We start from the raw sequence: 17,367 nt of genomic DNA on the forward strand, positions 1-17,367 counted from the left end.
AATCAACCAATCAGATTTGAGGGAAAAGTTTAGAGTTTATGTCATTTATGCTTACAACCAAGGTTAGGTGCTTCTACATCAGTGTTATTCACTATCATTTCCCTCTGATTTTAGGGATAACCAGCCCGTTCTCATCCTTTGGCGTCATACATGTGACGCTTTGGACATTTCGTTGAAATCTTACGCACATGGCATCCTTTAGGTGACGCGCGTCTAAATCCAACGCACATGGCATCGTTTAGCGTGAATATGAGACGCAGATCCCAAGGCGTCATAACCGTACCCTACCCCAGACCAAAACCTACCCATAACAGTGCGTGTTATATTTACGCTAAAGGATGCCATGTGCGTAAGATTTCGACGAAATGTCATATGGCGTCACCTATATGACGCCAAAGGATGAGAATGCGGGATAACTTATGGGTAGGGTTAGGGTTTGGGGGAAAATACAGGTAAAACACCTGTGAAAAATGCACACATAAAATTCCTTCATTAACACAGTACATTGTGTCTGATTATTTTACTTATCTTTAAACAGCAAAAGAAGCTTTTAGAATCTTTCTGTAATTTAAATGTTTTGTTTTGATGACCATTTAGAACTTTTTTAACGTTTTTGACTTTTTGAACTATATCGCTTGCTTTTCTTAATTCAATGCCTGTGGCTCTGATAAAGTAATAAATTCATAAACCTGTTCCGCAGAATAATAATGACATGTAATGTGTAACAGACAAAACCAATGTCTTGACTGTTCAGATGCCTCGGGATATCATATACGAGGTGAAAGGGACATGATCCACGACGAAAGGAAAAAAACAAAACATGATGATTCCCAAACTTTATCAAACCAAGAGCTTCTTATCGTCAGATGGGACCAATCAAGAGTGGCCTCTGGTTAGGTTTGTTCATCTTTTCAAGCGTCTGTCCTCTTTTCCTAGTCCACTATCAAAGAGCTCCAGATAACAGCCATTCACAAAAGCCCTATCAGACAAACCCTGCACTTTGGGAATTCAGCAAGGAGGGGCAGAGTGTGAGAATGGAGGCAGGGACGTAGAATGACAGACAGGGGTAGGGAGGGTGAGGAACCGAGAGAGAGAGAGACAGCAGCATTTCTAAGACCATCCTGGAGGTAGGAGATCACATCAGGAGACAGGATGCCAGGAACAGGGTCGTTTTGAGGATGAGTTTTGCAATGATAATGGTTCCCAAATGGGATTACTAAACTGCTCTATCTCACCATCAGAAGCTTCACAGACTTGCAGCTCAGCCTAATTCCACAACTTCATGGTTTCTTCAGTGGTCTTCTGTGGAGTTCTCTGGAGCGAGAGGCATCCATGCACGTTCACTGAGCAGCATGTTCCAGGAGGAGTACCATGAGGAGATGGACAGTGAGTAAGAGTGTGTCTGCATGCTGGTCGGTGTGTGTCGTGTATCTTCTCGTGGTCTCCGTCAGCTGTGGCCGCGCATGTCCCGTGCAGAAGGCGCTCAGGGTCGACAACTCTTCATCTTCTTCTTCATCCTCATCCACCTCCACCTCAGGCCGGCATGTGCGCAGTTACGTGCACCTCCAGGGAGACGTGCGCCAGAGGAAACTCTTCTCCTTCCAGAAGTTCTTCCTTAGGATCGGGAAAGACGGGAGAGTCAACGGCACCAAGAGAAAAGACGATCCCTACAGTGAGTTACCTCAGAATACGCGCGGTTTATTCAGGATCACGTCGCTAATGGCCGAACAAAAATATCGTGATGTGAAATTTAATAACGTCTCTGTGAACATTAGAATTTGTACTTCAACTAGTCTGTTAAGAGAATATAGCTATTATTCAAGTTTAAAGGCATAGTTTATAGTTTTAAAATACATTTAAAATGTTTGAATTGGCTACATCTAGGCTATAGGCTACTATCCTATGGAAGTTATAAACTGAATTATTATTTAGCAATAACAATTCTATTATAATGTGAATAATTATAATAAGAATTAAATTAATTCGGTATAGTTTTAAACCCATTTAGAATAACTTAATTAATTGCCTAATATACAGCCGTTCAGATCAGGCTAGTTGATAGGCTATTTAAAAAATATGAATATAAATAAAGTTGAATGTGTGTGTGTATATATATATATATATATATATATATTCAATAATGTTAGTTCTATTTATTTAAGGAAGTTATTATGAAGTGTTTCTGGATTATGTCATTGGGCAAAAATATTGAATGTGACATGAAATTAATTTTAAAATCCAGATTTATTTATAATCAGTTTATGAATAAGAATATTATAACACGTTATAAATACTTTTATCATTAAATTAAATCGTTTTTAGATTACCGCATGTGCATTCACATATGAATCAAAAGTTTTAGGACAGTTCTAGGTGAATGTTGAATTATTATGCTGCAATATTTTGTTAATTACTTTTTTTATGTAATTGTTAGCAAATTTGTAGACATAAGCAAAACACCTGATGTGAAATCAGGGGTAATGGCTGTTCTATCTTAATGAACCACACAAGAATAATAATACTAATATTTAAACCCCATAAATGAAATTAGCTGCTCTAATAAAACAAACACAATAAATGGGCCATTAAAGAATGGTGCTATTGGCTGTAATAAACTTTTAAATGCGTAATTGTGTCCTGCTGACACCCAGAAATCTGAGAGCAATTAACCCACATATTGCCGTAAATGTTTCCCCTGACGCAGCAGAGGAAACACATCCCTTATAATGTGATTAAGGGTTACGCTTGTGCTTTCAATGCGGCTATATGTCCATAATAGACTCAAGTGTCTGTGATTAGATAGTTTTTGGTTCGTTTCATGTATAATGAGCCCATCAGTGAAATGCAAAATATGTTTTTGGTGTTTTACAAAGAACAAGTTAATTAGCCATTGCTCATGGAGCCCATGTGCAGATAAGGGTCTTCCTGTTTCCTCTGTGTGTGTGTGTGTGTGTGTGTGTGTGTGTGGTGTCTCACACTGACATCCCTTCCTTCAAAGACGCTGGGCATCTCGGTTCAGAAGCGTGTGGTTGTTTTTGTCTGGTGATTCTAATCAAACTTTCTTTTTAAGGTCTCATTTGTTTCTCCTGTGAGTTTCAGAAGAGATCTCCACAATGTCTCAAAGTGTACAAGATACCACAGACTGCCATCAAAAGTCTGAGATCTTAAATATTTCTCATCAAATTCTTCCATGAGCTGCTCCACATTCATTTTACAGTCTATTTGACTATTAGTTTAACAATCTCTTTATAAACGTTTTGAAGCGTCAAAGTGTCAGTTGTGTATAGCAATGGAGGGACAGAAAGCTCTCAGATTTCATCATTTGTGTTCCGAAGATGAACGAAAGTCTTACGGGTTTGGAACGACATGAGGGTGAGTAATGACAGAATTAAAATTTTGGAGTGAACTATCCCTTTAAATGAAACATACAGGAGTCTCTTGAGCAATAAAAGGTTGATATGAAGAACATATTTTGACAACCTCCTTAGCTTCTTCTGTAAAAAAAACACTTTTAAGAAACTGCACTCTTTAATTGTAATGTTTTTAGGTCATTAGAGATCAGTATGGAAATGTACCGGGTGTTTGAGTTGTCCCTGTTAGAGGGCAATGTGTGTTTGTGTAGCATCAGACATCACTGTGACATCTGACTGTGTAAACATGTAATCAAGCCCTCAGAGGTGATCAGGCGTTGAGAGGAAATGTCTGTCAGATCTCTGTGTGTGTGTGTGTGTGCGTGTCAGTTTCCTTCTGATAGCCTCATCTGTGATAAAACAACAGACACAAAACACTCAACCAGAATACACAAATCCACACCAAGCTGTGAATTGAAACATCAGCAATCATCAGGTGATCAGACTATTTTCTCTTGCTGGGTGATAAAATTCAAAATTTGGAAAAAACAGACTTACACTGAAGGAAGGACTCAAGCTATATTGACAACCACCCAGAACACCCTAGCAACCACTCAGAAAACAAATTACAACTACCCAGATACCACTCTTAACATCCTAGTAAACACCTAGCAACCGTTCAAAATGCTATTGTAACCACTTGTCTACCCACTTAGAACATCCTAACAACCACTTAGAACATCCTAGCAACCCCCTAACAATCACTCAGAACATCCAACCTCCTAGCAACCACTCAGAACATTCTAGCAATCACCTAACAAACACTCAGAACATAGCAACCACCTATAGCAACGACTTAGAACATCATAGCAACCCCCTAACAATCACTCAGAATATAGCAACCACCTAGCAATCACTCAGAACATCCTAGCAACCCCCTAACAATCACTCAGAACATAGCAACCACCTAGCAACCACTCGGAACATTCTAGCAATCACATAACAATCACTCAGAACATAGCAACCCAGAACATCATAGCAACCCCCTAACAATCACTCAGAACATAGCAACCACCTATCAATCACTCAGAACATCCTAGAAACCCCCTAACAATCACTCAGAACATAGCAACCACCTAACAATCACTCAGCACATAGCAGCCACCAAGCAAACACTCAGAACATCCTAGCACCCCCCTAACAATCACTCAGAACATAGCAACCACTCAGAACATCCTAGCAACCCCCGAACAATCACTCAGAACATCCTAGCAACCCACTAACAACCACTCAGATCATCCTAGCAATTACTCAGTACATCAGCAGTGCACTATCAAGCACATGTAACACCTCAGCATTGTGGCAGCGTGTTTTGCATGAGTAAGCTCTAGTTTTATGTGTTTTTATAAGCAAGTGTGCCTTAAAAAAAAACATTTTAGTGTTTAACTAAAAGCATACATGTATCTCTCAAAAGCTATGTGCTGTCCTTTTAAATTTAACAACTCATTTATTCATAAGAGAGTAGCTAATTTAAGCGGTGTACAGCACAGCTGCTTGCTCTTATGTCTATAGGGGTGACACATGTTACTCTGTGTGTGTGTGTGTGTGTGTGTACATGTGTTGGAAACAGCAGCAGTAATACACATGTTCTCACTTAACTGCTCTCAACTTTAACTAGCCCTAAAGAGCCTCATGAGAGACTGAAACATCACATTCGGTTAAAGTTTCTTAATGGTGAGAACGAGCAAAACAAATGTGACAGTGATCAACATGTAATCCCAGAGGACAATGTTACTGCTCGAAGATATCGACTTCATCTCAGATGTTTATCCTAGAAGTAAAAATAGACACAAATGAAACAATTGTTGACACACAGTAAGAGTACAGAGTTGTGCCCTCTTTAGCCCTCAGCTGAATTTGATGAGAATTCATATTGAGATCTCTGACTTTTGATTGCAGGTTTAGTATCTTGAGCAAATCTGATTCACTGTTGAACTATTTGAGAAGCAGGAAACAATACTTTTCAAAAGTTTGGGGTGAAATACTTTTAACGTTTTTAAAGAAGACTCTTATGCTCATCAAGGCCGCATTGATTTGACCACAAATACAGTAAAAACAATTTAAAATAAGTTTTCTATTTGAATATTTTTTGCATTTATTCCTGTGATGAAAAGCTGAATTTTCAGCATTATTACTCCAGTCTTCAGTGTCACATGATCCTTCAGAAATCATTCAAACTCAAAACCTTTCTTGTTAGTATCAATGTTGAAAACAGTTGTGCTGCTTAATATTTCTGCAGAAACCGTAACAAAGAGAAAATTCTTTGATGAATAGAAAGTTCAAAGTAATGGGATTTATTTGAAATAGAAATCTTTTGTAACTACACTGTAAAAGAACTTAACTCATTATTTTGTGTTATCTTTTTGCATGGTTTTTTTTTTAGTTTAACTAACTTATTTCGATAAGTTGAGGACAAGAAAACTTAAAATTTCTTGTTGTCTGGACAATCTAGTTATCTCTACACAAAAAAATAAGTTGAAATAACTAAATTGCTAAAATATTTTTTACAGTGTACTTTTTGCCCAAAGCATTTTCAACCATGTACATTTTTGGATTTTTTTAATGGTTGATAAAAGCTTGGGCTTTTCTTTTACTGCTGTAAGATTTTACATTTTGACATATTTTGAACATATTTGATCAACACGCATGTAGTGCATGACATCCTGAACATCGCGGATACGTCCGAGTGAGAAACAGAGCGGCTACTGTTAGAGTTTCATGAATGGCGTGATGTGAATATCACCAGCGACACATCAAAGGTGAGCGTCTTTCACATTCAGCGAATGGCCTCCGACAAAAGAATAATCCTCCGCGGGTGAAATTACACTAGTCTTTCTAGCACAGATCCAGTGTTGGTGGAAATGGATACTGCAGTAGTGATGCTGTCCTGAGGCAAGACATGATTTGGGAAACACTGGCCTTTGAGGAGCTTCTGAATGATGTCACGCGTTTGAAAAGACACCGTTAGCTGGGAAAAACAGAAACAAAGGGTCTGTGAGGGGTGTGACATCATTCTGATGACCATGATGCAGAACAGCTCATGTCAAAAACGTATCTTCTATGTTAGATGCAGGTCATTAGAGTAATGTAATGCTAAAAGAAATATCACGACAAAAGTGTAAAATAAATAAATAAATTATGTACACTATATACCATTCAAAAGTTTGGGGTCAGGAAGAAATATATGCTTTTATTCAGCATGAACACATTAAATTGATTAAAAGTGACAGTAAAGACATTTATAATGGTAGGCTACAAAATATTTCTATTTCAAATGAATGCTGTTCTTTTAAGCTTTCTATTCATCAAATAATCCAGAAACATCATCATATTATAATGATTTCTGAAGGATCTTGTGACTGAAGACTGGAGTAACGATGATGAAAATTCAGATTTGCATCACAGGAATAATTTGCATCTGAAAATATAATACAATCTGATTACATTATGTTATCAAAAGCAGTTAAGAGTCACATCAAGTAAAAAAAATCCATATAGCAACCTTAAATCAACATCATGCTCCTGTATGATTCATCAGTGCATAATAATCCAATGAAAATTTGGTTCAATCAGTTTTATTTACTTTTACTGTCATTTATTTACTTATTTTTGTCCTGTTTCACGTTCAAAAATATGTCACATTACGCAAGTAAAATAACAATAAAAGGTTTCATGTTGATTTTAACCAACAGCACATTCAAATTTTTTGTCTGAAGAAAAAAGCATATGTACATCCACAACACCAATGGTAATTTTACTAGAAAATGGTTAGATATGAATATCTCACAATAAATTTTAGCATTATTTGTTCTACGCAAAAAAAAAAGGGCAACATTTTTGAAAAAAGGTCAACTTTGCTGTTGTCCTATATTGGCATAACTTGATTTCACCAAGTACATCAGCATCTTTGTAAATCCTGAAACAACATTCCAATCAACCAATCAGATTTGAGGGACAAGTTTAGGTTTACAAACAGGGTTATGCCGAGTTCAGACTGCACGATTTTCAAAATAATCGGGTCACTGTTGTTTTCACACTGCATGACTATCTGGGGTAACATTCAGTTGCTGCTGTGTTCACACTGCACGATGGATCGGCGACAGGAGGTTTCACACTGCATGACTTTACAAAAGAAAAAAAAGCCGACAACTTCTGCCTGGTCCGCAAACTACGTTTCACAACCAAACAAACGCGAGTGATAGGAAATAACGGAAGGTCACGCGTGCGTGAGACCGGAGTTCTCGCGCGACACTGAATTTGTTATTAAAAATGATAGCCTACAAATTGTATGTGCACTGATTTGTAGCGAAAATGAAAAAGAAAAGAAAAAAACAGTTTATGCAGGAAATGGTTGGGAAGACGAGGGGAGCAAGGACTGTGTTTTGCAAAGAGAGTTGGGGGTAAATAAATAATTTTGCAAATGTCCTGCTGTTGCTGCTGGTCATGCAAACGTTTGTGCTTTGTTTCTGTTTGATATAATTGTTAATATAGGCCTATCTATTAAAATACTGATATTCTGGTCTATAACTCCCAATATTAGGTCATCGCCGATGTAGTTTTCAGTCAGAACACATTCACACAGCAGGATTGTGAATCGCCGACAGGTCCAGATATTTAGCATGCCAAATATCTCACGGGCGTCAGCGACTTGTCGGCGATTCTCTCAGATCGCGTCTTTGCTCATTCACACTGCGTGATTGTCATTCGCGTGAACGAGCACCGATTTGCCTGTGATTTCGGACATTTGTCGGCGATTTCTCAAAACCTGTCGGCGAGCCAAAATCGGGGCTAAAATCGTGCAGTCTGAACTCGGCATTAGGTGCTTACATCAGTGTTATTCACCTTCCTCTGATAGGTTATGGGGTTAGGTTAAGGGGTAGGGATATGTTTAGGATTATTTTAACGGACAGGAATGTTGTTCCAGGATCAACAAGATATATTGACCCAGGAACGCGTCTAACTTGGCGAAATCAGGACGTGCCCTACATTGAGTATGGCAAATTGAATTGTACGTAAAAGTCTTGTGGAATTGAATCAGACTGATGATTATAGCGCAGTGGGGGTGTTTAACTCAGCGTCTGTTCTGTCCTTGTGAGAGACTCCCAACAGATTTATGAGCTTTTATGTGGATTCCGGTGTAAAGCTGTCCCACGTGTATCCTGATCCTGTTTGATAAAGCAGAAGTCTGCTGTCTGTCTGACTGGAACAGGGTTTGATGCTAATAAGGGCTCATGCTAACTAAACATGCTAAAAAGGCCAATTAGCAAAACAAACAGACAGTGATGTTTACTGAATGTTTGTTTCAAAGGCGTTTTTGTCTTGTTTATGTGAGTTTTGGAGAAAACATTAAGCGGATTTGATCATTTTGCAAGTATAATGGGAACGTTAGGGTTACACTTTATTTTAATGGTTCCCTTTAGACATTATTTTGACATAAGTAATGTTGCAGCTATATGTCAACTAACTCTCATTAGAGTACTAGTTCAGTATTAGTAGACTGAAAGGGTATAGTTAGGTTTTGTAGAATAAGGGATTAGGGTTAGTAGAATAAGTTGACATGTAGTATGGTCAGTAGAATATATGTTGGGGGACCAACAAAGTAAAGTGTTAGCAGATATTGAGCAGACAGTCTACTAATACGGTACTTTAATGAGAGTGAGTTGATGTGCAACGTTACTTAGAGCCAACAGAATGTCTAAAAGGGGGACCATCAATATAAAGTGTTACCAATGTGACTTTTGTATATCATCTAAAGTAGTGAGTGCAGTTGTAACGTTATCAAACATTAGATTAACTTCCAACTAAGATCCCGTTTACACCTGGTATTAAGATGTGTTTTGGTCGATCGGATCACAAGTGGACGATGGTAAACACAGCTGTAAACGGGTCTAAAACGCTTTGAGCTTATCTACTTTTGACCACTTGTAGAGGAAGTCGAAAACGCATTCGTTCAGATTGCTTTCGTAGTGTAAACGCTCATGTGATCGAATGTGTTCAAACAACTACAAAAGACCGTCTACTGAACTAATGAGTAACATGGGAAGAGCTCTAGCCAGACGGGATTTAAACTGTCGGCTGAAGACCCAAGTTTGTTTTGAAGAGGAAAAACATACCAATCACAATGTTCTCTCATCATTTCATGATTTCTAACACACACTCACAGTGTTCGGCTGGTCTTATGGCTGTCAGAGCAGAAATGAAACCTGATGATCTCCGTGTGTTTTTCGTATTCTCTCGCTTTCATATGTAAGTTGCTTGAGCTGAGCTTATTTAGTCAATAAGATCGAAATATCTGAAAAAGTCCATACATTTCCCCGCCCATAGACCCTCCCCTCGAAGAAATCAAAAGTGGTTGGAAGTGGACAAAAGAGACGGATTAAAACACCAGGTGTAAACAGGGAAACGTCAAAGTATAGTCAAATAAATCGAAAAACCCCATTATAAAACTTGAAAATCTTGAAGGAGCCAGCGGCGAATTAGTCTTCCGGGTTCTGACATCATACCTGCACTCTATTAAGTAACAAATTGAATATGAAATTATGAAGTAGAAAGACTGAAATAGTTTTGTCATGTAAAACATACTCCAGTAGTCTTATTTACAACTTTGAAAAACCAAGTTTTACAGCGTACGCATGGTATTTTTTGAAATGCATTGGAGTAGCATAGAAATACCATGTTTTTGTTGTTGTTGTTTTTTCAACGTATACATATTTTATGTTCATATGTGCATGTTTTATTGAATACTGGCTTTCTTTGAAGGACTTATTTAGCCCAGTTGTGTATTCCTTTTTTCTAAAGACTAAATATCAGCGATGACAGGGTTTATTTGTTGCGTCTGCTATCATGTCTTCAAACATCCTCAGTGTAGTTGTCTCAGGAAGCAGTCGGGACGCTTCAGGCATTAGCCGGACGTACAGGAGACCACCAGTACGGTGCGAGATCACTGCCATGTGCGCCACAGATGCCTTCACAACTCCACCAACACAATAAAACCAACGCAAGCGCCTCCATATCACTGACAAATAGGCATGATGCAATGACTGCTGCAATGCTGTTTTGTAATCTCAGAAAATACAACTGTTTATTTAGCTTTATTTAGGCACCAGACATCATCATCCCGGCACAAAAAAACACGGGCAGTTTTGGCAGAGCGCTGTGGAAAATGCACGTCTGCGCAAACAACTGCAAGCCAAAGACGCGGCGTTTAGTAACGTGCAGGAGAGCATGACGCGCGAGGGAGAACAACCGCGTGCAAAGACAGAGACCCCGTTTAAAGTTGACCTCCTGGTGCGCTGCTCGACATGTGCTGAGGGCGAACTCGCGGTCGGTCGCTCTCGCAGGTGTTTGGCCCGTATGCGTTCAATGGAGGTGGGATTACAAACACATTTACTGTAATGGCTTGGCTTGTTCTCCCATCTCTCTTAAGTGTGGCCTCACTGATATGGAACTTCAAAGTGAGGCTCTGTGTAGAAATTAGTGCTGTTTTTGTTCATTTTAGTATAATAGTGCAGTCATCAAAACTGTGAAATTACACAAATTGAGGTATGGGAAATAAATAGGGACCAAAACATGCAAAAACTGTTATTTGAGCTTCTTCTCTGACTAGATTCTAGCTCTGCAACTCCAAGACTTCACCAAGACAAAATCTTTGTTGATCCTGTTGATTCCAATCAACCAATCAGATTTGAGGGAAAGGTTTACAGTTTATGTCAAGTTTAGGGTTACAACCAGGGTTAGGTGCCTATCTTTTCCCTCTGATTTTAGGGATACGTTATGGATAGGGTAATTTTCGGACAGGAATGTTGTTCCAGGATCAACAAAATATGTTGACCCAGGAACGTCTCGGCAAAATCAGGACGTTCCTGCCATTCATCATCATCCAACTTTATGAGGTGCATCTTGGGATGCTTTTTAAACATTATGATGTTATTGACATAGCCTATTACAGTTTTTATTAATTGTTTGAATTCAATTTTATTTTTACTTTTCCCCAATTTGGTTGTCTGTTTTTGCCATTTTAATGGCTTTTTTATTCATTTTTCAGTTTTAGTTTTAGTTATTTAAGTACATCAATGAAAACTAAATGAAACTGAGAAAAGTTTCCATGCCAACTAGCTAAAATAAAATAAGTTTAATTTTGTATACATTTTATTTCAGTTAACATATGCTTTTAATTTTAGTTAACTAAAAACCCTGGTATGATGGACATTTATTGGCTGCTTTTCTTTTGCTCTCCTCTCAAAATCCTCCATAAAAAGTAGTTTTGTATAAAGCACTTCATATGTAACCACAATTTATAACATTTTCTAGCATGTATTTAAGCATCAGCCTACTTATTACTTTTTTGACTAGGAGGGATTCTATATTTTGGGGACAAATTTGTACCCAGAGGTGACCAAAACCTGACAAAATCTCCAAAAGGGACGTCCTCATTTGTAAATCTGGTATAAAAAATAAAGTAATTAAAGGTTTTTTAAAATTGTAAAAATGCAGAAAGGTTTGTGTGATGTAGTAGGGTTAGTGTAAGGGAGAGAATATGCAGTTTGTACAGTATAAAAACCATTACGTCTGTGGAATCTCCCCATTTAGTTAGCTAAGTAAACGTGTGTGTGTGTGTGTGTGTGTGTGTGTGTGTGTGTGTGTGTGTGCGTGTGTGTGTGTGTGTGTGTGTGTGGGAGCTTCATTTAGCTTTTTGCAGTAGGCTTCTGCCTGGTGTCGCTCTCATCTTTGATCACTGATCATTGAAGCTTCTCTAATCCGTCTCACTGTCATCCTGTCTGTGTCATTCCTTCCTTTCATGCTTTCATCCCAGCGCTGAGAGGACACAGAGCACTCAGATAGTTTTACCGTCTCACTTGATACCTGCAACCCGAGACCCCAATGGAGCCACTTCACACACACACACACACACACACACACACACACACACACACACACACACACACACAAACACGGATAGAGGAGTGCGAACGCTACCTGCGGACATATTCGCTCGCTGTTGTTGTTTTAATTTTTTTTTTATGTTATGGCCGAAAACCAATTGATTGCAAATAAATAAATAATAAATAAAAGTTTTTTTTAAACCCACTAACGTTCTAGAATTGTATGTATGAAACAACAAGTGAAATACACAAGTGAAATTAGACAATATACAGTTGAAAACGGATAACTGCTTATTGATAATCACAAAAATAATCACAAATGAGTTCTCTTTAATATCTCAATTGTTTCTCATAAACATCAGGGGGATTAAAGGGAGAACAAATGGAGAAATCCTGACATATAATTAGAGAAAATTTGGCCAAACAATTATCATTAGGTTATGACATTATATAATGTCATAATATATATTTTTTTTAAATTCCTTCATTTCATTTTCATAGTTAGACCTCTGATTTCCCCCAAAATAAATACTGAATATATATTATTTTATCCTTTAAATATAAATCCTGGATAAAATGAATATTGAATATTATAAATTACAATTGTGTATTTACAATTTATTATATTTAATGTTAATTTTATCTGTCATATTTAAAAGATAAATTCATAATCATTATTCATTAATTCAGTATTATTCAGTAATATGTGTATATAAACAAAACAAAGTTGCAGGACAGAGTTGATTTTCCTCTGATGATCTGCATCCATCAGCATCAGCCTAATCAAACTGATATCCACAATTAAGAAAAACACAAATATTGACTGATAGTGATGTGCTCATGATCACATGTAACACAACCCAGACTCAGTGGATAAAGTGAACAGGAGTGTTTTTAGATCTGTGTGTCTGAACTGAGGAAGCATGTATCCTGTGCACACCCAGTGTTCCTTTTCGTGGGGTGTGTGTGTGTGTGTGTGTGTGTGTGTGTGGGTGGGGGGGGGGACACAACTGTCATGATAGAAGCATCTTTCCACACTTTTACTCTGATCAAAGAGCAGCCGGACAAACCCCCCGCAACTACAGCCCCAGGGTTCACACTCGCTGCCACTGAGGTTATCACAGTCTGATAACCAGCGTCAGTGTGTGTGTGTGTGTTGACAACTGAATTAAAACCTGCCAGTGAGCAAAGGTCAAACAAAACTGCAATTTCCCCTCTGACCTCTTCACAGAAACACGCAGATGCACACATCCTTTGGTTTGTTCCCCCAATTTTTTTTCCTTATTGAGGTTTTAAAGCAAAAACTGAATAATTTAAATAATGTTTTTACAATTGCCGAAGAAAAGGTTGTTGCAAGCTAAAACTGAACTAAAACTAAACATGGTTTTAAAAATAGTTCAAATTAAACCTAAATAGTAATATAAAAACTAATTTAAGCAGCTCAGTTTCACATGAAAGCCTCTGTATTAACTGTTAATGTGTTGTGTGTTTCAGGTATTTTGGAGATCACGTCAGTGGATGTTGGGATCGTTGCCGTCAAAGGTCTCGGCAGTAACCTTTACCTGGCCCTCAGTAAGAGAGGAGAACTGTACGGAGCGGTGAGTGTCCTGCACCAAATCTCCAGCAAAATACACCTGGAGTTAAAACTATGGGGTTATGGGGATCTTTAGGGAGACTCAAGTGGGTGCTGTTGGAAAATTAAATTAAATTAAATTAAATTAAATTAAATTAAATTAAATTAAATTAAATTAAATTAAATTAAATTAAATTAAATTAAATTAAATTAAATTAAATTAAATAGGCCTACAATTAAATTAAATTTAATTTAATTAAATTAAATAGGCCTACAATAAAATCAAATTAAATTAAATAGTCCTACAATTAAATTAAATAGGCCTAAATAAAATACAATTAAATACAATTAAATACAATTAAATTAAAAAAGACTATCAATGAATAATTTATTAAATTATTTTCATAATTAAATTAATTCGATTTATTAATTAATATTTAATTATATTGTCAGACAATTTATTTACATAGTTGACATTTCTGTTACTTAATAGAAATATAATATTTGAAACATACTATTATTATTGTTATTTATCCCAGTATAAATAGGGCTTTATACATGAAAATATATAGCTTATATTTTAGGAGTTCTACAAAGGAATCTTCATATCTTCGGGTCCATAACACCAACAAGTTTGAAAACCCTTGTTTTAGGCTAAAAAAAATAAGGTGTTGTGTGTAATTTCTGCAGCCCTGTCTGTCATTGGTCAAACAAACACGTAGCCCCGCCCCAAACTCACGCCATTGGTTGAGTCAGTGTTGCTGTGTCAGACGGGTCAAAGGCTGCGTCCGAAATCCCACACGCTCTTGAGTAGATACTTATTTTGAATAAGTAATTACTTCACGACCGCTAAAAAGTATGGTATGTCAGTGTGTGTAGTATGAATGTAATCCGGACGTACTACATCCGCCATGCTGTCACTATCATGTGACCAGTCATTCACAAATCCTCTCCCGTGGCCTCATGGGATAGTAAAGTGTCCATCATATACACACTTCAGAATCTCGCTGGAAGTAGAAGGTCATCCGGGTACTTTTTGCCTACTCTTTTATGAACACTGCGAATTCAGACATACTTATTTTGTCGTATACTGTTTTTTTCACCTACTATATAGTAGGGAAGTATGCGATTTAAGATGCAGCCAATGCTTTTTTTAGGGAGAATGTACAAATAGCTCACTTATTTTAGTATTCAATACAATAAACACACATCACCTTTAACATGTGATAGACTTAAAGGGTTAGTTCACCCAAAAATGAAAATGATGTCATTAATGACTCTCCCTAATGTCGTCTCAACCCCGTAAGACCTTCATCTTCGGAACACAGTTTAAGATATTTTAGATTTAGTCCGAGAGCTTTCTGTCCCTCCATTGAAAATGTATGTACGGTATACTGTCCTTGTCCAGAAAGGAAATAAAGACATCATCAAAGTAGTCCATGTGACATCAGTGGGTTAGTTACAATGTTTTGAAGCATCGAAAATACATTTTGGTCCAAAAATAACAAAAACTACGACTTTATTCAGCATTGTTTTGTCTTCCGGTTCTGTTGTGGATCCGCGTTCAGTGCCGCTGCTGACGTAAGACGCTGCTGACGTGTGTCTGGTGTGTGTGTGTGTGTGTGTGTGTGTGTGTATTCTGGTTCTGTTGTGGATCCGCGTTCAGTGCCGCTGCTGACGTAAGACGCTGCTGACGTGTGTCTGGTGTGTGTGTGTGTGTGTGTGTGTGTGTGTATTCTGGTTCTGTTGTGGATCCGCGTTCAGTGCCGCTGCTGACGTAAGACGCTGCTGACGTGTGTCTGGTGTGTGTGTGTGTGTGTGTGTGTGTGTGTATTCTGGTTCTGTTGTGGATCCGCGTTCAGTGCCGCTGCTGACGTAAGACGCTGCTGACGTGTGTCTGGTGTGTGTGTGTGTGTGTGTATTCTGGTTCTGTTGTGGATCCGCGTTCAGTGACGCTGCTGACGTAAGACGCTGCTGACGTGTGTCTGGTGTGTGTGTGTGTGTGTATTCTGGTTCTGTTGTGGATCCGCGTTCAGTGCCGCCGCTGACGTAAGACGCTGCTTTAAATATCTTAAACTGTGTTCCGAAGATGAACGGAGGTCTAGAGATGAAGATGAGGGCGAGTCATTCATGACATAATTTTCATTTTTGGGTGAACTAACCCTTTAACCACGTATGATAAAGCGATAAGTGATTGAGAATGAGATTTAAATGGTTATTCGGTCAGAGCTGATGTTGGACCAGCATGTTTCAAACACCAGCGTGACTATGGCCTGGTTTTCCTCGCAGGAAAGGTAATCAACTCTTCGTTTCTTGCATTTCAGAGGAACTATGGTGTAAACTGCCGTCTGAAGGAGCGCATCGAGGAGAACGGGTATAACACATACGCATCCGCCGAGTGGAGGAACAAGAAACGACAGATGTTTGTAGGTCTGAGCGCTCATGGAAGGTCTCTGCGTGGGAGAAAAACCCGCAGGAAGAACACAGCTACACACTTCTTACCCATAATGCTGTGACATTTGTGACGCAATGCTGACGGGATGGAGAGAGACACTTTGTCCGCACGCGCCTCTCTTTGCTTTGCTCCTTCATTATAACTTTATGCTCACGCCAGCTGAAATTAAGTGGTCAACATTCTCAAAAGAGCATGAATGTTTCATTTCCATTGTGCGTTATTCCAGTGATCTGTTATTGTGGATTATGTGTGCAAGAGTTTCCTTCAAGCTCTCCTGAATAGGATTATATTTCTAAGATCATTTATTTCTAATGGACATGAAGATCTTGTAGGAGCGGCTCTGAAGGCTGGGGAAAGATAGTGGGGATGTACAGTATACGGGGAATTTGTATCTTCAGTTTTGGACTGCTTTGAAATAACTATATTATTTATTTGTATTGTATTTAAATAAAATACTCTAAAAAACATATTAAAAGCATATCAAATGGATAACCTCTTTCTGTGAAATAAAATCTATTTTGTTATCCTCCTGCAGAGCAGCTTGTGCCGTGTTTCATGTTCACGTCCCAGACTGGAGGAATAACAAGCAGAAATGTGGGTGTCAACCCAAAATCAAAAGAAATATTTGAAAAGTAAATAAAACATATTTAAATTTTCCTGATAATTAAGCACAAGTTTCATTAAAAAAAATTACCATTATTCATATTAGTAATTCTCTTTAGACTCTTCTTAATCCAGTCATTTATTACAAAATTACTGTAAATTAAAGTCCCCCTCAGGGTTATTAATGTTAAAACTATTAAAAATATTTTCATTCACTGAAATATAAATATTCTATGTAATAAATATTAACATTAAACTAAATGAAAATGAGAAATGTTGTCTTGGAAAATAAGATGAAGCACTAAAATTAATAAATAAAATGGAAATAAATAAAAACTTTGATGATTAGGATAGTAAAATGTGGACTAATGAGGGTTCCACATAATTTTTTTAAAATTAAACCAAACAAAAAGACATAAATAAAAATCACATGAATTAATAAAT

The 17,367-nt window shown here is 37.7% G+C and overlaps 1 protein-coding gene across 1 annotated transcript; it reads left to right on the forward strand.

Moving 5' to 3' along the window:
• Nucleotides 1–1,180: 1,180 nt before the first annotated feature.
• On the forward strand, nucleotides 1,181–16,572 carry fgf10b (fibroblast growth factor 10b). Its single transcript, XM_056254817.1, has 3 exons — nucleotides 1,181–1,672; nucleotides 13,787–13,890; nucleotides 16,190–16,572. The coding sequence occupies exons 1-3, from the start codon at nucleotides 1,372–1,374 to the stop codon at nucleotides 16,379–16,381; spliced, it is 597 nt and encodes a 198-aa protein (XP_056110792.1). The 5' UTR covers nucleotides 1,181–1,371; the 3' UTR covers nucleotides 16,382–16,572.
• Nucleotides 16,573–17,367: the final 795 nt, after the last annotated feature.

Source organism: Rhinichthys klamathensis, unplaced genomic scaffold (assembly GCF_029890125.1).
Source record: "Rhinichthys klamathensis goyatoka isolate OS25496 unplaced genomic scaffold, OSU_Roscu_1.1 h1tg000114l_1, whole genome shotgun sequence".
Taxonomy (NCBI): Eukaryota; Metazoa; Chordata; class Actinopteri; order Cypriniformes; family Leuciscidae; genus Rhinichthys; species Rhinichthys klamathensis.